The sequence below is a fragment of the Schistocerca piceifrons genome, chromosome 3, assembly GCF_021461385.2.
Source record: "Schistocerca piceifrons isolate TAMUIC-IGC-003096 chromosome 3, iqSchPice1.1, whole genome shotgun sequence".
NCBI lineage: Eukaryota > Metazoa > Arthropoda > Insecta > Orthoptera > Acrididae > Schistocerca > Schistocerca piceifrons.
The window spans coordinates 949,762,192-949,785,054 of NC_060140.1; the positions used below are offsets into that span (position 1 = coordinate 949,762,192).

At 46.6% G+C, this 22,863-nt stretch overlaps 1 protein-coding gene across 1 annotated transcript in view; it reads right to left on the minus strand.

Moving 5' to 3' along the window:
• LOC124789833 (low-density lipoprotein receptor-related protein 2) overlaps positions 1-22,590 on the minus strand; it is a 216,061-nt gene extending 193,471 nt beyond the window's left edge. Inside the window, exon 1 of the mRNA XM_047257326.1 lies at positions 22,467-22,590. Coding sequence (XP_047113282.1) covers positions 22,467-22,563 — 97 coding nt within the window. The 5' untranslated portion in view covers positions 22,564-22,590. The remainder of the gene's footprint in view (positions 1-22,466) is intronic.
• Between the last annotated feature and the right edge of the window lie 273 nt (positions 22,591-22,863).

Sequence of the window (22,863 nt, forward strand, 5' to 3'; positions counted from 1 at the left end):
AGCGACTGGAACAGGAAAGGGAGGTAATGACAGTGGCACGTAAAGTGCCCTCCGCCACACACCGTTGGGTGGCTTGCGGAGTGTAGATGTAGATGATTGACATTCTGTCGTGCTGACCACTCAGCTACCGGGAGCGGACGGCTATGTTACTGACGTGCAAGGATTGGAGAGTTGGTGGCGTTATGGTGCTCATCCTAGCGTCAATGACCTGAGGAAAACTCCAAACTTTTCGGCAGTGCCTCATGATGCGTGGCCAAGTTGCTGCGGCTCATGGTGTTCCATCCGAGCTGCTGCAACCTCTTTAATGGTCTCGCCGGGATGGTAAACATTACTGCTCCTTCGCAGTGAAATGTGCGCAGACCCAAGAGCCCGGGGCAGGTCGTGGGGAAGAAAGCAGAAACGTAAGCAGGAAGTTGCTGGCCACTCCGACAGCCGGCCGAGTGGTGCCGGGTCTTCAGAGCCCGTGTCAATTGGGGACAATCACGGCCCGTCACTGACGGCTGCCTAGCGGCTCCGGCCGGGTCAAGTTCGAGGTCACACCGGCATCAAACGCTTCCCGCCGCCACTCGGCTACAACAACTGACAGTGATCGATCGACTCTGGTGTTAACTCTTCTTCTGCTCCTTGTGTTTTGGCCATCTAGGCAGCGCGTGACAGCTCCTGCTGCTTCGCATTTGCTATTTTTCGTTTTTTTTTTCCCGCTATCGTCTCATCTTCTCCGCAGTCCATGTTTCACTACCATACAGTGCTGTACTCCAGACGTACGTTCCTAGAAATTTCGTCCTCAAATTAAGGCCTATATTTGAGACTAGTAGACTTCCCTTGGCCAGGAATGCCCTTTTTTTCATTGCTAGTCTGCTTTTGATGTCCTACTTGCTCCGTCCGTCATTGGTTATTTGACTGCCTAGGTATCAGAATTCCTTAACTTCATCTACTTCGTGACCATCAATCCGGATGTAAAGTTACGCGCCGTTCTCACTGCTGCTGCATCTCATTACTTCCGTCTTTCTTCGATTTACTCTCAGTCCATATTCTGTACTCACTAGATTTTTCATTCCGTACAGCAGATCATGTAATTCTTCTTCACTTTCACTCAGGATAGCAATGTCATCGGCGAATCGTCTCATTAATACATTTAACCTTGAATTTTAATTCCACTCCTGAACCTTTATTTCCATCATTGCTTCTTCGATGCACAGATTCAACAGTAGGAGGGAAATACTACATCCCTGCCTTACACCCTTTTATTAAAAAGAGTGGACGACCAAGAACGAAGTGCCCGGATTACCGAGCACTTCGTTCTTGGTCGTCCACTCTTATTATTGCCTCTTGGCTCTTCTACATATTGTATATTACCCGTCTCTCCCTATAACTTACCCCTATTTTTCTCAAAATTTCGAACATCTTACTCACCATCAAAACATCAATATAGAAGTAAGAAAATAGATCATGAAAGCATTTGTTTGGAGTGTGAAACTTTGACTACAGGAAAACAAGAGAGAAGACGGCTAGAAGCACTGGAGATTTGGTGCTACAGAAGGATGCTGAAGATAAACTCGAGAGACAGAGTTACCAATGAAGAGATGCTGAGAAGGATACAAGAAACCAGATCTCTCAGGAGGCACATCCAGACAATAAGAGACAAATTTGTAGGACACAGCCGGCCGCGGTGGTCTAGCGGTTCTAGGCGCTCAGTCCGGAACCGCGCGACTGCTACGGTCGCAGGTTCGAATCCTGCCTCGGGCATGGATGTGTGTGGTGTCCTTAGGTTAGTTAGGTTTAAGTAGTTCTAAGTTCTAGGGGACTGATGACCACGGCAGTTAAGTCCCATAGTGCTCAGAGCCATTTGAACCATTTGTAGGACACATTTTAAGACACAACAGCTTCATTGGAACAATAACAGAAAGATCATCGAGGACGGCTGATGGTGTTATACATGCAGCAGATTATGAGTGATGTTGGATCCGCTACAAATGCGGAAATGAAGAAAAAGACACACAGAAGAGGGGATTTGCCTACTGCTGTAAACCAGCCTCACTGTTGAACACTAAAGAAGAAAGAAGAAGAGCATGCCTTTAGTACAGTAGGTACAGCTGCCGATGACAGAAACAAAAGGGTATTTCTAACACTACCAAAACATTAACGTTGCCACACACTCGTATGAGACAGCGTTGTCAGCACCTGATAGTTTAAGAAGGGTCTCATTGTGGGTCTCCATTTCTCGAGCTGGTCGAATCGTTCCTGGAATCTGGACGATTTCCAGAAAATCTAAAGTGATTCCTTGAGAGTGATAACCTCTCCACTATCCTGCATGCTCCAGTGTTTTGTAGTCTCGTCGATAAACATTCAAAAGAGAACTGGGAAGAAAGAAACAGTGTAGTTAAACTGCCTTCTCTTTGCACACGGTTTTGCTGTGCTAACGGGAAATCCAATAGATATCGAAGTACAAAACAGCATCTTGGAACAAGCAGTCAGTGGAGCATGTTTAAAAATGTCTGTAGTGAAAACGAAATTTATCACTAACATAAAAAATGCGCCAAAAGCTTTAGAATTAGACACTAGTCAAATAGAAAAGGGCATAAAGTTTATGCAGACAAGATAATGGACGAGAAATATATACTGTAATTGAAAGGATGTGTATAACGGAAAAGATATATGGAGTAATAAAAAGTACGTGCAGTAAAATGTGCGTAACAAGAAATGCAAAGACAGTGTATTACAACACGATAGTAAAACCAGAATCCCTCTACGCAACAATAAATGAAACAAACTAGAATATTAGTGAAAAGACTCGTAAGAAAAATTTAAGTCTAATAAGATGAGAAGAAGACTGGAACTTAAAAAGCAGTTATGAAATATATCAGAATATAGAAAAAACGACAGAAACAACAAGGAAAGAAGACAGATATATTTTGGTCATTTATACAGGATGAATAACAATAGGCTGACAAGTTAGATCTTCAGTTATCACAGGGAAAAGAAATTAACAAAAAGGTATATCCGAAAGGTTTAAAAATATTGACAAGTGCCCATCATAAAAGCAGAAGAAGCAGCGGAAAGGGACATTTATTTAAAAGAAAAGTGTTAAATTTAGAGTGATTCCAAGCGTGTAATAATAGGTGTGATGCGGTGAGAAGAAGAAGAAAAAAAAGATGTTACGGCATCCCAAGTGGGACAATTCGAGCACTCGCTCTATAGTGAAGATATCTCCCCATGCGATTCTCACGCCTTTGATCACTCAAAAAAGGCCCTGAAGGGTCAACAACTCTAGTCGGACGATGATGTGCAGCAAGCAGTTAAGGTCTAGTGGCTAGCGTTGCTACCTCTGGATCACGGAGTCCCGGGTTCGATTCCCGACTTAAATCATCATTCCTGAAAGTGGCTAGATTGAACTGTGTACAGATTGGGAATTTGGTACGGACGCTGATGACCGCGCAGTTGCGCGCCCCACAAACGAAACATCACCACCACCATTCACACGGCACGACACGGTGTTTCACCAAACGGGTATCTTCTACCTGGGGCGTCGGTGGCATGATTGCCTCATCGCTCACGACGATTTTTCTTGACTGGCGTACCAATTCCGGACTGTACGCCCTTAGAACGGAAACCTTTTATCTCCTCTTATACACAAGGTATCTCTCCTAAGAAAATGGTCTCAGCCCGAAAAAATACTGCTCGTCACGTGTTTCATGCGACCCCCAGTGTCAACGGAAAGCATCGAATTGTTTCTCGTTACAAACAAAATTATTATTAAACCGGAATTATACGTGCTTATTCGATAGAGGTGTCGCAGATTAGTCTAGAGTGGAATTCGTTTTACCGATACGCATCGACAGATACATTAATATACGAAGGATAACCCGTACTGTATGTAGCAGCCCCTGAGCAGTGACCTTGGCTGCACTGACTCCCACCGCCGTACAGCAGCGCTACTCATTTGCTCTTCGTGTTTTAACGTCCCTGTTAATACATCTCGATAAAACGAACATCGCACGAGACTAACGTAAGATATTTCATACAATAGGCACTTAAAATTTCGTGTTAAAAATAATTTTGTTCGTGACGTGAAACACACCGGCACTTTCCATAGTTCAAATGGTTCAAATGGCTCTGAGCACTAGGTGACTTAACATCTGAGGTCATCAGTCCCCTAGAACTTAGAACTACTTAAACCTAACTAAACTAAGGACATCACATACATCCATGCCCGAAGCAGGATTCGAATCTGCGACCACCTAGTGAGACGGTCACTAACGATTAGATGAAATGTGGGCGCGAAACATGTGCAGCTACTTTCAGTCGCTGACAAGTTCCTTGCTTGCTAATGGCATTTGCTGTATCTTGAGATGTGTTAGAGTGAGTAAAAACATTACACTACTGGCCATTAAAATTACTACACCAAGAAGAAATGCAGATGTTAAACGGGTATTCATTGGACAAATATATTATAATAGAACTGACATGTGATTACATTTTCACGCCGTTTGGGTGTATAGATCCTGAGAAATCAGTACCCAGAACAACCACCTCTGGCCGTAATAACGGCCTTCATACGCCTGGGCATTGAGTCAAACAGAGCGTGGATGGCGTGTACAGGTACAGCTGCCCATGCAGCTTCAACACGATACCACAGTGCATCACGAGTAGTGATTGGCTTATTGTGACGAGCCAGTTGCTCGGCCACCATTGACCAGACGTTTCCAGTTGGTGAGAGATCTGGAGAATGTGCTGGCCACGGCAGCAGTCGAACATTTTCTGTATCCAGAAAGGCCCGTACAGGAACTGCAACATGCGGTCGTGCATTATCCTGCTGAAATGTAGGGTTTCGTAGAACCACGGGTAGAACCACGGGTCGTAACACATCTGAAATGTAACGTCCACTGTTCGAAGTGCCGTCAATGCGAACAAGAGGTGGCCGAGACGTGTAACCAATGGCACCCCATACCATCACGCCGGGTGATACGCCAGTGTGGCGATGACGAATAGACGCTTACACGGATGTGAGCATCGTGATGCTGTAAACAGAACCTGGATTCATCCGAAAAAATGACGTTTTGCCATTCGTGCACCCAGGTTCGTCGCTGAGTACACCATCGCAGGCGCTCCTGCCTGTGTTGCAGCGTCAAGGGTAACCGCAGCCATGGTCTCCGAGCTGATAGTCCGTGCTGCTACAAACGTCGTCGAACTGTTCGTGCAGACGGTTGTCGTCTTGCAAACGTCCCCATCTGTTGACTCAGGTATCGAGACGTGGCTGCACGATCCGTTGCAGCCATGCGGATAAGATGCCTGTCATCTCGACTGCTAGTGATACGAGGACGTTGGGATCCAGCACGGCGTTCCGTATTACCCTCCTGAACCCACCGATTCCATATTCTGCTAACAGTCATTGGATCTCGACCAACGCGAGCAGCAATGTCGCGATACGATAAACCGCAATCGCGATAGGCTGCAATCCGACCTTTATCAAAGTCGGAAACGTGATGGTGCGCATTTCTCCTCCTTACAAGAGGCATCGCAACAACGTTTCACCAGGCAACGTCGGTCAACTGCTGTTTGTGTATGAGAAATCGGTTGGAAACTTTCCTCATGTCAGCACGCTGTAGGTGTCGCCACCGGCACCAACCTTTTGTGAATGCTCTGAGAAGCTAATCATTTGCGTATCACAGCGTCACCTTCCTGTCGGTTAAATTCGCGTCTGTAGCACGTCATCTTCGTGGTGTAGCAATTTTAATGGCCAGTAGTGTATTATGATACCTAATTGAAGAATACAAAAAAAAAATCTGTTGGACCCTCCGGCAGTAGAGAATTTGTGGTAACGGGTTCACAGACTTCTGACGTATGGAAACCGTGAGTCGGGACTGCTATGAGGTGTAAGTTAGGTTAAATTTTAGAAAAAAAAATCGTAGGGATAGCTGGGATACTTAGCCCGTCGGTCTCGCAGTGTGAGAACTACCTGTGCACCTACGGAACTAACTACTGCGCACCCACGAGACTAAGTAGCACCCAGTTCAATAACGTGGCGTCCGCAGCTCGTGGTCGTGCGGTAGCGTACTCGCTTCCCGCGCCCGGGTTCCCGGGTTCGATTCCCAGCGGGGTCAGGGATTTTCTCTACCTCGTGATGACTGGGTGTTGTGTGATGTCCTTAGGTTAGTTAGGCTTAAGTAGTTCTAAGTTCTAGGGGACTGATGACCATCGATGTTAAGTCCCATAGTGCTCAGAGCCAATAACGTGGCGGGTCTTTCTGCGCAGCTACGTAGAAGATTTCGGCACTGTCCAGAAGGCAAGAGCTAATCCGTATACCGTTACCGGCTAGACAGGAGTCTGCGCCGAGGTTTAGGAGCGGCAACAACTTCTGGTGCATTCGGCCGGTGCAGAAGAGCGCGGGCGCAATCAATTAATTATCCCTGCCAGCTGCCGTCCCCAGCCAGAAGCCACCAGCAAAGTAGACGCGAACTCGCGCAGCAGCAGCGAGCGTTCCGCTCAACCCCCTACTCTCGCCCGCCCGAACATCCCGACGTGATTTATAAGGCAGACGATTCAATTTATTTTGTCTTCTCGGGGGCGAAGCGGAAAACTTAATTTCTCTGGCGCCCCGCTCCGAAAGAGTGATGTCCTGTCGTATTACATGCGACTGAAATTGCATCCCGCGCGAGGTAAAAATAATTAATCCGTTACGGCGGTGCAGTTTTAATGAGTTTCTTGTTGCGAAGGTGTGTGAGGTTAATCTGCAATACGGTCAGCGGATGTAGAGGGAGAGGAACGGGCAATGACCAGAGTAAAAAAAAAAAAAAAAGAAGAAGTCTACCGGTGACAAAAAAAATCGCCAAGAGACAGTTTCAGATAAATTTCTAAGCCATACATCAGACTGAATTGTAAAAGGGGAGGGGGCGAGGAAACAGTTACCGACGTTATTTTACAACTTGGTAAACACAAACTGGTTTACGACCAAGATCCTATTCAGCAGTTCAATTTATCTTTGCAGCTATCAAGCTTTCAAAGCCATTTAAACGAACTTCAGGAAAATAAATATTGGAGGCTTTCGATGAGAGTATGTAATACGCGCTGAAACAGGCTTCTTGCTAACGCAGTACGGCTGTTGTTGTTGTTGTTGTGGTCTTCAGTCCTGAGACTGGTTTGATGCAGCTCTCCGTGCTACTCCATCCTGTGCAAGCTTCTTCATCTCCCAGTACCTACTGCAGCCTACATCCTTCTGAATCTGCTTAGTGTATTCATCTCTTGGTCTCCCTCTACGATTTTTACCCTCCACGCTGCCCTCCAATACTAAATTGGTGATCCCTCGATGTCTCAGAATATGTCCTACCAACCGATCCCTTCTTCTAGTCAAGTTGTGCCACAAACTTCTATTCTCCCCAATCCTATTCAATACATCCTCATCAGTTATGTGATCTACCCATCTAATCTTCAGCATTCTTCTGTAGCACCAAATTTCGAAAGCTTCTATTCTCTTCTTGCCTAAACTATTTATCGTCCACGTTTCACTTCCATACATGGCTACACTCCATACAAATACTTTCAGAAACAACTTCGTGACATTTAAATCTATACTCGATGTTAACAAATTTTTATTCTTCAGAAACGCTTTCTTTCCCATTGCCAGTCTACTTTTTATATCCTCTCTACTTCGACCATCATCAGTTATTTTGCTCCCCAAATAGCAAAACTCCTTTACTACTTTAAGTTCAAATGGTTGAAATGGCTCTGAGCACTATGGGATTTAACATCTGTGGTCATTAGTCCCCTAGGACTTAGAACGACTTAAACCTAACTAACGTAAGGACATCACACACATCCATGACCGAGGCAGGATTCGAACCTGCGACCGGAGCGGTCACGCGGTTCCAGACTGAAGCGCCCAGACCGCACGGCCACACCGCCCGGCTACTACTTTAAGTGTCTCATTTCCTAATCTAATTCCCCCAGCATCACCCGACTTAATTCGATTACATTCCATTATCCTCGTTTTGCTTCTGTTGATGATCATCTTATACCCTCTTTTCAAGACACTGTCCATTGCGTTCAACTGCTCTTCCAAGTCCTTTGCCGTCTCTGACAGAATTACAATGTCATCGCGGACGGCTAAGCATTAATATTTCCATTACGGTTGTCCGCCATCGTAGCTGACTGGACAGCGCGCGGCCTCGTCATGCCGGCGAGACTCGGGTTCGATTCCCGGTTGGGTTCGAGATTTTCTCCCCTCAGGGACTGGTGTTTGTGTGGTCTTCATCTCAAATCATTTCATTCCCATCGACGAGCAAGTCGCCGAAGTGGCGTCATCTCAAAAGACTTGCACCGGACGATCGAGTGTAGCCGCCGGGAGGCCCTAGACACACGACATTTCATTTCATCACGGTTTACGTCCGTATCTCGAGCTAAAAAGTTTTTGTCCCAACGATATTTATGTGTAATGTAACACACTGATTTTTTTTCCTAGCTCATTATTCTTCAAGGTCAGAGAATGTTACTTTATTCACAGATTTATACAGTCATAAAATACAGTTTCTTAGTACAATGTCCGCAGCTCGTGGTCTTGCGTTAGCGTTCTCGCTTCCCGCGCACGGGATCCTGGGTTCGACTCCCGCCGGGGTCACGGATTCTCTCTGTCTCGTGATGACTGGGTGTTGTGTGTCTTTCGTCATCATTTCATCATCATTGACTCGCAAGTCGTCGAAGTGGCGTCAATTAAAAAGGACTTGCAATACGGCGGCCGAACTCCCCTGCAAGGGCCTCCCGGCCAACAATGCCGCACGATCATTTCATTTCATTTCTTGGTACACTGAAGTGGTATTGTAAGTAGGCTGTTTAGGTTTTCTTATTGGTAACGCCACGTAGCGCTCTGTATGAAAATCACTGGCTGTGCTGTGTGCAGTCTGTGGCTGGTTTGCATTGTTGTAATACTCGCCATTGTAGTGTTGGGCAGCGGCAGTAGGATGTGAACAGCGCGTAGCGTTGCGCAGTTGGAGGTGAGCCGCCAGCAGTGGTGGATGTGGGGAGAGAGATGGCGGAGTTTTGTAATTTGTCATGAACTGCTACATATATTATGACTATTAAGGTAAATACATTGTTTGTTCTTTATTAGTTCAAATGGTTCAAATGGCTCTGAGCACTATGGGACTCAACTGCTGTGGTCATAAGTCCCCTAGAACTTAGAACTACTTAAACCTAACTAACCTAAGGACAGCACACAACACCCAGCCATCACGAGGCAGAGAAAATCCCTGACCCCGCCGGGAATCGAACCCGGGAACCCGGGCGTGGGAAGCGAGAACGCTACCGCACGACCACGAGATGCGGGCTGTTCTTTATTAGTATCTTTCATTTGCTAACTATCCCTATCAGTAGTTAGTGCCTTCCGTAGTTTGAATCTTTTATTTAGCTGGCAGTAGTGGCGCTCGCTGTATTGCAGTAGTTCGAGTAATGAAGATTTTTGTGAGGTAAGTGATTTCTGGAAGGTATAGTTTAATGTTAGTCAGGGCCATTCTTTTGTAGGGATTTTTGAAAGTCAGATTGCGTTGCGCTAAAAATATTGTATGTCAGTTTAAGCACAGTCTTGTATAATTGTTCAAAGGGGACGTTTCAGTATGAGGGGCAGTCCAATGAAACTCGGACATCCGCCATAATGGGACCATGGAATGGTCCCACTCAAAAGTAAGACATTTATCTCTCTGGGAGACGAGACTACCAATTCCCGTTTCGCAGAACGCGGTAGTTCGCTGACGGATTCGCAACCGAAACCTACTCGTCCGACTGAAAATGACGCCCGCGCACGTCTTTCTACGGGGTCGTTAAAGGCGTGCAAATCACACGGTGAAAAAATCCGGACTGTACGTAGGATGCGGCTGTTTTCCAACCGAATCGCTCAGGCGTAGGATTCGTCCGATTAGCAGTGTGGGGGCAGGCGTTCTAGTGCGAGACGGTGACTCCGACCGACAGCATTCCGACAGCCCTAGGGCAAAAGGCAAACCCAAGAGTGGAAAACATCCTGCCATCTCCCCCGCCAAGCTGTTCACGCAAGTTCCGACAAGGTCGCGATGACCTTCTTCGAATCCATTTGGGGGGGGGGGGGGGGGGGGGAGGGAAGGGGGGCGGCTATCAGCGTTACAGCCAACCCGCTCTTCAGCCAACTGACGAAAAATGTAATTAGATGAAAAAGAAACAAATACGGGAGAAGCAAATAGGGTATCCCCTCCAGGTTCACATACGAGAACATGGTCGGTATTAAGTAAAATAAAGTTTTTTTTTTTTCTACACCAGCAGCCAGCGTACTTTAAAGCTTAATGAATTTAGCACCAAACTGACCAACAGTTATATGATACTAAGAGAAATCTGGGTTTGAATGCGTTGTAACGTGTAATGCGTCTTGTATCTCACAACGTGCCTCCACTGGTACGCCGGCCAGAGTGGCCGAGCGGTTCTAGGCGCTACAGTCTGGAACCGCGCGACCGCTACGGTCGCAGGTTTGAATCCTGCCTCGGACATGAATGTGTGTGATGTCCTTAGCTTAGTTAGGTTTAAGTGGTTCTAAGTTCTAGGGGACCGATGACCTCAGAAGTTAGGATGTTGTCTACTCCGGGGGCCTTGTTTCGACTCAGGTCTTTCAGCGCTCTGTCAAACTCTTCACGCAGTATCGTATCTCCCATTTCATCTTCATCTACATCCTCTTCCATTTCCATAATATTGTCCTCAAGTATATCGCCCTTGTATAGACCCTCTATATACTCTTTCCACCTTTCTGCTTTCACTTCACGGTCGCAGGTTCGAAGCCTGCCTCGGGCATAGATGTGTGTGGTGTCCTTAGGTTAGTTTGGTTTAAGTAGTTCTAAGTTCTAGGGGACTTATCACCTCAGATGTTGAGTCCCACAGTGCTCAGAGCCATTTTTGAACCAGACCAGAGGGCCGCAGGGTTGCGGCTGTGCTCCCTGTGGAATAATGCAGCACATCGCGGACTCCTGTGTAAACAGCCGCGGTGCTCTCGAAAGAGCAGGGGAACAGGAGAAAAAGCAAGCCAACACGGTCAATAAATAAGTGGCGCCAGCAGTCGATGCCGTTGCAGCAGCCCTGCACCGAACAGTACGCTTTCTTTTGAAACATACTGGCGTGCAAAATTTATGTACGAAAGTAACTTCCGCATGGCGTGTCGCTGCAGAGTAACATAGCTCGGTAAAACTTGTACCATATACGGAGAAAGAACTGCTACACTATAGTACGGAACCTAACTAAAAGAAATACACAATGAGACGAGGAGAAATGACACTTTTATCCATAGACAATAATTGCACTGAAGTCGCCGCGATTTATGATGGTCCCCTGGACATTACAAAAGGTGGGACATGGTTCTTCAAAAATGTTCAAATGTGCGTGAAATCTCGTGGGACTTAAGTGCTAAGGTCATCAGTCCCTAAGCTTACACACTACTTAACCTAAATTATCCTAAGGACAAACACACACACTCATACCCGAGGGAGGACTCGAACCTCCGCCGAGACCAGCCGCACAGTCCATGACTGTAGCGCCCCAGACCGCTCGGCTAATCCCGCGCGACATGGTTCTTAATTCGGTGTGTGACCAGCACGGACGGTGATCCTTGCACTACCACGATCGGGTTCGATAATGGTGGACGTACCCGCATGTGCTAAGAGCCGGGAAAAGCGTGACGCTTGTCGCACAGGATCATTTTGGTGGACTACTGACCTCCGAATGGTGAACAGGATCTTCCGCTCTGGCCGTTAAAGTACACTGCTGGCCATTAAAATTGCTACAGCAAGAAAAAATCCAGATGATAAACGAGTATTCATTGGACAAATATATTATACTAGAACTGACATGTGATTACATTTGGACGCAATTTGGGTGCATACGTCCTGAGAAATCAATACCCAGAAGAACCACCTCTGGCCGTAATAATGGCCGTGCTACACCTGGACATTGAGTCAAACAGAGCTTGGATGGCGTGTACAAGTTCAGCTGCCCATGCAGCTTCAACACGATACCACAATTCATCAACAGTAGTGACTGACGGATTGTGACGAGCCAGTTGCTCGGCCACCATTGACCAGACGTTTTCAATTGGTGAGAGGTCTGCAGAATGTGCAGGCCAGGGCAGCAGTCGAACATTTTCCGTATCCAGAAAGGCTCGTACAGGACCTGCAACATGCGGTCGTGCATTATCCTGCTGAAATGTAGGGTTTCGCAGGGATCGAATGAAGGGTAGAGCCACGGGTCGTAACACATCTGAAATGTAACGTCCACTGTTGAAACTGCCGTCAATGAGAACAAGAGGTGACCGAGACGTGTAACCAGTGGCACCCCATACCATCACGCCGGGTGATAACGCCAGTATGGCGATGACGAATACACGCTTCCAATGTGCGTTAACCGCGATGTCGCCAAACACGGATGCGACCATCATGATGCTGTAAACAGAACCTGGATTGACCCGAAAAATCCCGACGGAGGTTCGAGTCCTTCCTCGGGCATGGGTGCATGTGTTTGTCCTTCGGTTAATTTAGGTTAAGTAGTGTGTAAGCTTGGGGACTGATGACCTTAGCAGTTAAGTCCCATAAGATTTCACACACATTTGAACATTTTGATCCCAAAAAACGACGTTTTGGCATTCGTGCACCCAGGTTCGTCGTCGAATACACCGTCGCAGGCGCTCCTGTCTGTGATGCAGCGTCAAGGGTAACCGCAGCCACGGTCTCCGAGCTGATAGTCCGTGCTGCTGCAACGTCGTCGAACTGTTCGTGCAGATGGTTCTTGTCTTGCAAACGTCCCCATGTGTTGACTCAGTGATCGAGACGTGGCTGTACGATCCGTTACAGCCATGCGGATAAGATGCCTGTCATCTCGACTGCTAGTGATACGAGGCCGTTGGGATCCAGCACGGCGTTCCCTATTACCCTCCTGAACCCGACGATTCCATATTCTGCTAACAGTCATTGGATTTCGACAACGCGAGCAGCAATGTCGCGATACGATAAACTGCAATCGCGATAGGCTACAATCCGACCTTTATCAAAGTCGGAAACGTGATTGCCATTCGTGCATCCAGGTTCGTCGTCGAGTACACCATCGCAGGCGCTCCTATCTATGATGCAGCGTCAAGGGTAACCGCAGCCATGGTCTCCGAGCTGATAGTCCATGCTGCTGCAAACGTCGTTTCTTCTCCTTACACGAGGCATCACAACTACGTTTCACCAGGCAACGCCGGTCAACTGCTGTTTGTGTATGAGAAATCGGTTGGAATCTTTCCTCATGTCAGCACGCTGTAGGTGTCGCCACCGGCGCCAACCTTATGTGAATACTCTGAAAAGCTAATCTTTTGCATATCATAGCATCTTCTACCTGTCGGTTACATTTCGCGTCTGTAGCACGTCATCTTCGTGGTGTAGCAATTTTAATGGCCAGTAGTGTAAAAGAAATACACAATGAGGCGAGGAGAAATGAGACTTTTATCCAAAGACAATAATTACGCTGAAGTCGCCGCGATTTATGATGGTCCCCTGGACATTACAAAAGGCGGGACTTGGTCCTTAATAGGGTGTGTGATCAGCAGGGACGGCGATTCTCGCACTGCCACGATCACGTTCGATAATGCTGGACCTACCTCCATGTGGTTAGAGCCGGGAAAAGCGTGATGCAGTCGGAAACATTGTCAAACAGGATCATTTTGGTGGGCTACCTGTTACGGTGTGGGCCGGCGTTATGTTGCCTGGGTATACTGACCTCCGAATGCTGAACAGTCCGTTAAAATACTTTTATTAAAATGTCGCGACTGGTTTCCCATCAGTGGTGATGCGTCTGCAGGTGATAAGTTTCCATCGCGCGACCGCTACGGTGGCAGGTTCGAATCCTGCCTCGGGCATGGATGTGTGTGATGTCCTTATTGTAGTTAGGTTTAAGTAGTTCTAAGTTCTAAGGGACTTATGACCTCAGTAGTTGAGTCCCATAGTGCTCAGAGCCATTTGATAAGTTTCTTTATTTCCGTTTCACAAACAGTCGTGGGGCTGCAGTGTAAACGCTACGAGCCAATTCTCACCGTTCATCGTCAAGGTTAAATGGGGTAGCATGTCAGACGGGCCGACTTGGAGCGGGAGAGGCACCACACGACATTTTAATTTCCACTGTCTATTCTTTTACAAATAAATTCATAAAACTTTGTCAGCATGACTAGTAAGGATTCACGATTCACACTCATAGCAGTGGAAGTTGAAAAACGTAAAAAAAATCAATATTTTTTACATGTGAAATTTCATCATTGTTACAATTACTATTGCCTGCATTTTTTGCTATAGGTACACTTTTCATCATAAGTTAATGAGATTCTTCGATGAATTTTGCACAGCATACAAACCATACTTACAGGTTTATGAAACTCTAGAATTTTCCTGATCTATTAAAAATGTGATAAAAATTTAGATAATTAACTATAAAATTTGAGTTTTTTCTAAACGTGATATTTAAAATGCAACAGCTCATTCATTTTTTCATAAATTAAATACATTCTAGAGTGTCACAGTAGGTGTAAAGACGCTGAGACGGCGGAAGAGGAGCAGGAAGCGAACCGTTACGGAAGCGCACGGCGTGACGTCGAGAGGGAGGGGGAGAGGGGGAGAGAGAGAGAGAGAGAGAGAGAGAGAGAGAGAGAGAGAGCCCGTGCAACAGGTCTGGCCGGCTGTCGGTTCATTGGCCGCTGCTGCGGCGTCGCCCACCTGGCCGACGCGAGCAGAGAGCAGCTAGCTGGCTAGCTGTTAGCTGCACTCCGCCCGTTACATTCCTCCCTCAGCTGTTTCCTGCTTCTGCTTTCAGTCCACTGTGCTCCCTACCTCCAATGACCTCGCCCAACCCAAGCCACTGATGGAGAGCTCATAATGGACCGAAAAAATCCCTTTTCTGCTGATGTCTCCCACTTTGAAAATACACCAGATAATAATTCTGAAAACAAGAGGTTGTCAACCGACCTGAGTAAAAACACTAAGAGATTTTGGTCGTATGTAAAATCAGGAAGTGGTTCAAAATCATCTATTCATTCTCTCAGCGACCACTCCGGCACCGAGACGCAGGATAACAGAGTGAAGGCCGAAATACTGAATTCGGTCTTCCGAAGTTGTTTCACCGCGGAAGACCGTTACACTGTCCTTCCTTTCAATCGTCGTGCGAAAGTCGAAACTGGCAGATATTGAGATTGTTTTGTTGGCAGAAGAGCCAACACCGTGTTACTAGAGGAGGCAGAAATGCACGCGTTTTAGCTCACGCAGGCTGGCGTGAGGAGGGCTAAGACTATACTGACGTGAGGTCTGGAACATGACAAGGAATTAGAATTCAGAAAGCGCACGTAATTAGTTTGATACTTAACTTTAATCCATTAATGATGAACGTCGCTCTTGACGGTACATGAGTCACAATATTATCTGTCCAGAAGACATAGTAACTGAATATGGCGCCTTGCTAGATCGTAGCAAATGGCGTAGCTGAAGGCTATGCTAAACAGTCGTCTCTGCAAATGAGAGCGTCTGTAGTCAGTGAACCATCGCTAGCAAAGTCGGCTGTACAACTGGGGCGAGTGCTAGGAAGTCTCTCTAGACCTGCCGTGTGGCGGCGCTCGGTCTGCAATCACTGATAGTGGCGACACGCGGGTCCGACGTATACTAACGGACCGCGGCCGATTTAAAGGCTACCACCTAGCAAGTGTGGTGTCTGGCGGAGACACCACAGAGATAACCGATCGCAGCTACAATCGCTTAGTAGTGGAAAGGCGTCAGGACCAGATGAGATACCTATATGAGTATTTATAAATTATGCGAAAAAACTTGCACCCCTTCTAGCAGTAATTTATCGTAGATCGCTTGAGCAACTGAAGATACCTAACGACTGAAAAAAAAAACCGCGGGTCATTCCCGTTTTTAGGAAGGGCCGTAAGACGGCCACATCCGCACAATTACAGACCTACACCGTTCACGTCAACCTGTTGTAGAAATGTGGAATACGTTTTATGCTCAAGAATTGTGACGTTTTGGAAAATGAACATCTCCCCTATAAAAGTTAACACGGATTCCGCAAACGGAGATCCTGCGAAACTCAACTCGCTCTGTTCCTCCATGAGATCCACAGCGCACTGGACAACGGCGCTCGGGTTGATGCCCTGTACCTTGATTTCAGTAGGCCATTTGACACCGTCCCGCATTGCCGCTTAATGAAAAAAATACGAGCTTACGGAGTATCGGAGCAGACTCGCGACTGGATTCAAGACTTTCTTGCAGACAGAACTTAGCATGTCGCTCTTAACGGAACTAAATCGACAGATGTACGAGGTGCATTCAAGTTCTAAGGCCTCCGATTTTTTTTTTTAAATTAACTACTCACCCGAAATCGATGAAACTGGCGTTACTTCTCGACGTAATCGCCCTGCAGACGTACACATTTTTCACAACGCTGACGCCATGATTCCATGGCAGCGGCGAAGGCTTCTTTAGGAGTGTGTTTTGACCACTGGAAAATCGCTGAGGCAATAGCAGCACAGCTGAATGTGAATGTGCGGCCACGGAGAGTGTCTTTCAATGTTGGAAAAAGCCTAAAGTCACTAGGAGCCAGGTCAGGTGAGTAGGGAGCATGACGAATCACTTCAAAGTTGTTATCACGAAGAAACTGTTGCGTATCGTTAGCTCGATGTGCGGGTGCGTTGTCTCGGTGAAACAGCACACGCGCAGCCCTTCCCAGACGTTATTGTTGCAGTGCAGGAAGGAATTTGTTCTTCAAAACATTTTCGTAGGATGCACCTGTTACCGTAGTGCCCTTTGGAACGCAATGGGTAAGGATTACGCCATCGGTGTCCCAGAACATGGACACCATCATTTTTTCAGCACTGGCGGTTACCCGAAATTTTTTTGGTGGTGGTGAATCTGTGTGCTTCCATCGAGCTGACTGGCGCTTTGTTTCTGGATTGAAAAATGGCATCCACGTCTCATCCATTGTCACAACAGACGAAAAGAAAGTCCCATTCGTGCTGTCGTTGCGCGTCAACATTGCTTGGCAACATGCCACACGATCAGCCGTATGGTCGTCCATCAGCATTCGTAGCACCCACCTGGATGACACTTTTCGCATTTTCAGGTCATCATGCAGGATTGTGTGCACAGAACCCACAGAAATGCCAACTCTGGAGGCGATCTGTTCAACAGTCATTTGGCGATCCCCCAAAACAATTCTCTCCACTTTCTCGATCGTGTCGTCAGACCAGCTTGTGCGAGCCCGAGGTTGTTTCGGTTTGTTGTCACACGATGTTCTGCCTTCATTAAACTGTCGCACCCACGAACGCACTTTCGACACATCCATAACTCCATCACCACATGTCTCCTTCAACTGTCAATGAATTTCAATTGGTTTCACACCACACAAATTCAGAAAACGAATGATTGCACGCTGTTCAAGTAAGGAAAACGTCGCCATTTTAAGTATTTAAAACAGTTCTCATTCTCGCCGCTGGCGGAAAAATTCCATCTGCCGTACAGTGCTGCCATCTCTGGGACATTTTGACAATGAACGCGGCCTCATTTTAAAACAATGCGCATGTTTCTATCACTTTCCAGTCAGGAGAAAAAAAATCGGAGGCCTTAGAACTTGAATGCACCTCGTAAAGGTAATATCCGGAGTACCACAGGGAAGTGTGATAGGACTGTTGCTGTTTACAATATAGATACAGTGATTACAAAACGTATTCGTCTAGTTGTAATTTAAAAAAAAAAACTAAGTATATGTCACATGAAAGGAAGGGAACATAAAATGTGAACATCCAGTCGTATGCAACGAACCTTGGTTAGTCATTTTTATTGATGGACATGGAAATAAATACATCCATAGCGATAACAAATTTGACAAAATGGAAAATTTATTCAACGACTACTTCAAAAAGTATTTGTCCACTCGTTGAATTTACAATCTGAAAATATGATTTCAATTACAAAAATTATTGTTTAGTAGGGTTTCCCTTTGCAGCTATTACTGCTTTTAGTCGTCTGGGCATCGACTTGACCAATTTTGCCGTCATAGAGGCTGGAATTTTGTTCCACTGGTCTCGAAGCGCTTCTTTTAGGTCTCTTTCCAAAGGTGTTCAATAGGATTAACATCTGGGCTCTGAGGAGGGGTGTTAAGTTGTTTTGGGGTATTGTACAGGAGTAACAGCCTTGTATTTATAGCCGTATGCTTTCGGTCGTTATCTTGTTGAAAAATCTAATTTCCTTGCAGACCTAATTTTTCGGCGCTAAGATTCATATTGTCCTTTAAAATGTTGGTATACATATGATGATCCAAATGGTTCAAATGGCTCTGAGCACTATGGGACTTAACATCTGAGGTCGTCAGTCCCCTAGAACTTAGAACTACGTAAACCTAACACACTTAAGAGCATCACATACATCCATGCCTGAGGCAGGCTTCGAACCTGCGACCGTAGCAGCAGCGCGGTTCCGGACTGAAGCGCCTAGAACCGCTCGGCCCGGTGCCCGGCTATGATGATCCACTGTACCTTCTGTGAAATGTAATTTTGCAACACCTGCAGCACTCATACGGCCCCAAACCATCAGGGAGCCACCACTGTGTTTAACTAGTGGCACAAGATTGCCTGGCAACATCTCCGCATTCTTCTTACGCCACGCCATTCGCCTGCCATCCGACCCGAATATGTTATATTTGCTCTCATCAGAAAATATTACTCTATTCCAGAAGTCTTCCTTTTTGAATCTATGTTCCATCGAAAAATGAAGACGTTTCTTTAGATTCTGTTTACTAACCCAAAATTTCTTGAGCACTACCCGACCGTAATACCCATATGTTTTGAAGGTATTTCTGATTGTGTTGGCACATACCTTCTTTACCCAAGACTTTGTAACTCCCCAATCAACTTAGGAGCGCTGATTTTAGGTTTTTTTTTTTTTAACCCGTAGAACAGGTAGGCTGGCAGCAGCACAATACGCCGCTCTTCAGCCGAAGACAGTACAATGATACAAACAGAGAAGACACATGGGTTCGAACAAAACGGCAGGAAAAAACAGTAGACACACGAACATAAAAAACATGAAGCCGTTCACACTCGATGACAATCCACACTACGAACTGTTGACACGAAGCACAAACACTGAAGATGGCGATGGCACTGGTGAACGATGGGGTGTGACGGTGAACACTGAACACTAAACACGACAACACACACGAGACACTGATGGCGATGATCTCCGGCGCGCGAATGTCCACTTAGTGTGTGCGAGTCCGGGGACCTGCCAAGAGGGGAAGAAGGGTGAGGTGGGGGAGAGGGGAGAACAAGGATGCCAATGGCTGAGGAGATGGGGGGAGGAGGAGAGGGATAGGGGAGGGGAAGCCTGGGGGAGGAGGGGGGAGAAATGGAGGAGGGAGGGAGGAGGGAGAGAAGGGGGGAGGGTGCCCAAAGGAGCAAACACAGGATGAGGGAGAGAGGATCAAAGTTGGTAGGAGGGGTAGATGGAGGGGAGGAGGGCATCATCAGGGAGGGGGAGCTGGCAGAAGCCACCTTGGGAGAGGGTAAGGAGGGTGGAGAGATGGAGACCGGGTGGGACGGGGGAATACAGGCGTGGCAGCAGGCGGGGGCAGGAGGGGATGGGCGAGACAAGCTGGTGAGGGGGATCGAGTTTGCGGGAAGAGTACAGGATCCGTATCCTTTCAAGGAAAAGGAGGAGGTGGGGGAAGGGGATGAGATTGTACAGGATCAGCGTGGGGGTGGGGAGACGGATGCGATAGGCGAGGCGGAGAGCATGGCGTTCAAGGATTTGGAGGGATTTATAAAAGGTAGGGGGGGGGGGCAGAGATCCAAGCTGGATGGGCGTAACAAAAGATAGGGCGGATGAGGGATTTAGGTTTCTTCTTCATTTCCCTCATGATAAATCTCACGTCTGCATCAGTCAAAGTGTGAGGTCGTCCGGTACGTGATTGGTTCCTCAATGATTTTCTTACACAAAATAGAACTATTATCGACTGAACCGTCGATCTATGTCTACCGACTAGTTTAGCAATCTCGCAAGAAGATTTGCACTCATTATGTGAGTGCAGAATAAGTTTCCTTTCGATCAGCGTCGTCTCACTACCCTTACGGCCCGTGGCGCTAATAGCACTGTATCGGTGCCGTTCGGAACCACAACAGGCGACAGACTGGGGCCGCGCACGGTTGACTTCAGTGAGTGCCGTGGGTCAGCGTTATAGTTTTATCACTGCGCACAGAATTTAGGCATGTTCAGATGGCGGAGGAATAGTTTATGAACAAGCTCTTGTATTACATTTTCTATTTTGTTAACCTTGCTGTCGATTTGGATGTATTTCTTCCCTTGCTTTTCAGCAAAAATGACTTACCGAGGTACTTCTTACATGACTTTATATTTTGTATACATTTCTTTTAATGTTACACAGACTTTGTTTTCTAAAAGAATTGCAGCCAGACGAATACTTTTTGGACTCACTGTAAATGATCTAGTAGAAGGCGTCGGATGCTCTTTAAGGCTACTCGCGGATGATGCAGTTGCCTATACCAAAGCAGCAACGCCAGAAGATGTTAAAACAGGTGAAGCTTCATATTATTGCAATATTATTAAGTCAAAGTGGCATCGTTAAAAGATTTAAAAAATTACCTCGGCAACGTCGAAAAAATTTAATAATACAGGATGAGTCAAAAAGGACTTTACAACTTTGGAATGATGTAGACATTTACTGAGATAACTCGCCGAATCAGCAGATGTGTCATTTTGTAGTAAACAACCTCAAGTTTCACATAAAAGTGTCAAGCGTCATTTCGGTTCGACGTGACTAACACTTGTGATGTGACAAACATCTTTCTTTCCAACTCGTAGCAGCAGATCGGGCGTAACATGCGCAACGGCAGAGTGTACTAAATTGTTTGGTGGCTGTTGCAGAGTTCGTTTCATGAAACCAAAACACACAGACAGCACGCCCCGCACCAGAGAAAGTAGCCATTTTAACTGAACACTACACTGGCGCTCCCGGCGGCGGAATGGGGTACTGGCGCACTGACAACGGAACCTCCACATCGCAGCCCCCTCAGATTTATTTATAAGCTGGCACAGTGGATAGGCCTTGAAAAACTGAACACAGATCAATCGAGAAAACAGGAAGAAGTTGTGTGGAACTATGAAAAAATAAGCAAAATGTACAAACTGAGTAGTCCATGTCAAAGATAGGCAACATCAAGGACGATGTCAGCCCAGCAGTGCCGTGGTCTCGTGGTTAATGTGAACAGCTGCGGAGCGACTGGTCCTTGGTTCAAGCCTTCCCTCGAGCAAAAAATTTTAATTTTTTATTTTCAGTTTATGTCACAAACTCTTATGTTTTCATCACTTTTTTTGAGAGTGATTATCACATCCACAAGGAAACCTAAACAGGGCAAGGTAGAAGAATCTTTTTACCCATTCACCAAGTGTACAAGTTAGGTGGGTCGACAACATATTCCTGTCATGTGACGCACATGCCGTCACCAGTGTCGTACAGAATGTATCAGACGTGTTTTCCTGTGGAGGAATCGGTTGACTATGGCCTTGTGATCAACTGTTTTCGGTTCCCATTGGAGAGGCACGTCATTTCGTCTACTAATCGCACGGTTTTGCGGTGCGGTCGCAAAACACAGACACTAAACTTATTACAGTGAACAGAGACGTCAATGAACGAACGGACAGATCATAACTTTGCGAAAATAAAGAAAATAAATTTTTCACTGGAGGGAAGACTCGAACCAAGGACCTTTTGTTCCGCAGCTGCTCTCGCTAACCACGGGACCACGTCACCGCTCAGCTTACCCTGTCCTTGATGTTGCCTGTCTTGCGAATGGACTACTCAGTTTGTATATTTTGCTTATTTTTCCATAGTTCGACACAACTTCTTCCTGTTTTCTCGATTGATCTGTGTTCAGTTTTTCAAGCCCTATCCACTGTGCCAACTTATAACTAAATCTGAGGGTGGTGCGCCCGCATCTCGTGGTCGTGCGGTAGCGTTCTCGCTTCCCACGCCCGGGTTCCCGGGTTCGATTCCCGGCGGGGTCAGGGATTTTCTCTGCCTCGTGATGGCTGGGTGTTGTGTGCTGTCCTTAGGTTAGTTAGGTTTAAGTAGTTCTAAGTTCTAGGGGACTTATGACCACAGCAGTTGAGTCCCATAGTGCTCAGAGCCATTTGAACCTTTTGAGGGTGGTGCGATGGGGAGGTTCCCTTGTGAGTGAATCAAAGCTGAAGTTGTTTGCTACAAAATGACACAACTACCGATTCTATCAGTTATCTCAATACATTTCTGTATCATTCCAGAGTTGTCAAGTCCTGTTTGACGCACCCAGTACAGTGCAAACCAGGCCAAAGTGCCGGGAGAATCACGGGTGTGAACGGCACTCCAGTTCACATCATCGGTGTTTGTCTTTAGGTGGGACTTACGGCAGGACTGGAACTCGTCGTCCCCCTTCTCGCAGTCCTTCTGGTAGTTGCAGACCCACAGCGAGGGGATGCACTTCCCTTCTGGACAGCGGAACATGCCTGGACCGCACTGCGTCGCTCCATCTGCAACACAACAGACAGCACAAGGTTGACCACTGCTCCTTGACAACTGTGGTACTGTCTGCATCCTCAACAACGCCCTCAGCGATTCCCATACTGACTTCTTCAAGACAACAAAGAAAGGGAACTACGAATATTGCTTGTTGTTGGTGTTGTTGTTGTTGTTGTGGTGGTGGTGGTGGTGGTGGTCTTCAGTCCTGAGACTGGTTTGATGCATCTCTCCATGGTGTAGGAGTAATCCATCGAACTACAGACTTATATCATTGACGTCGGTTTG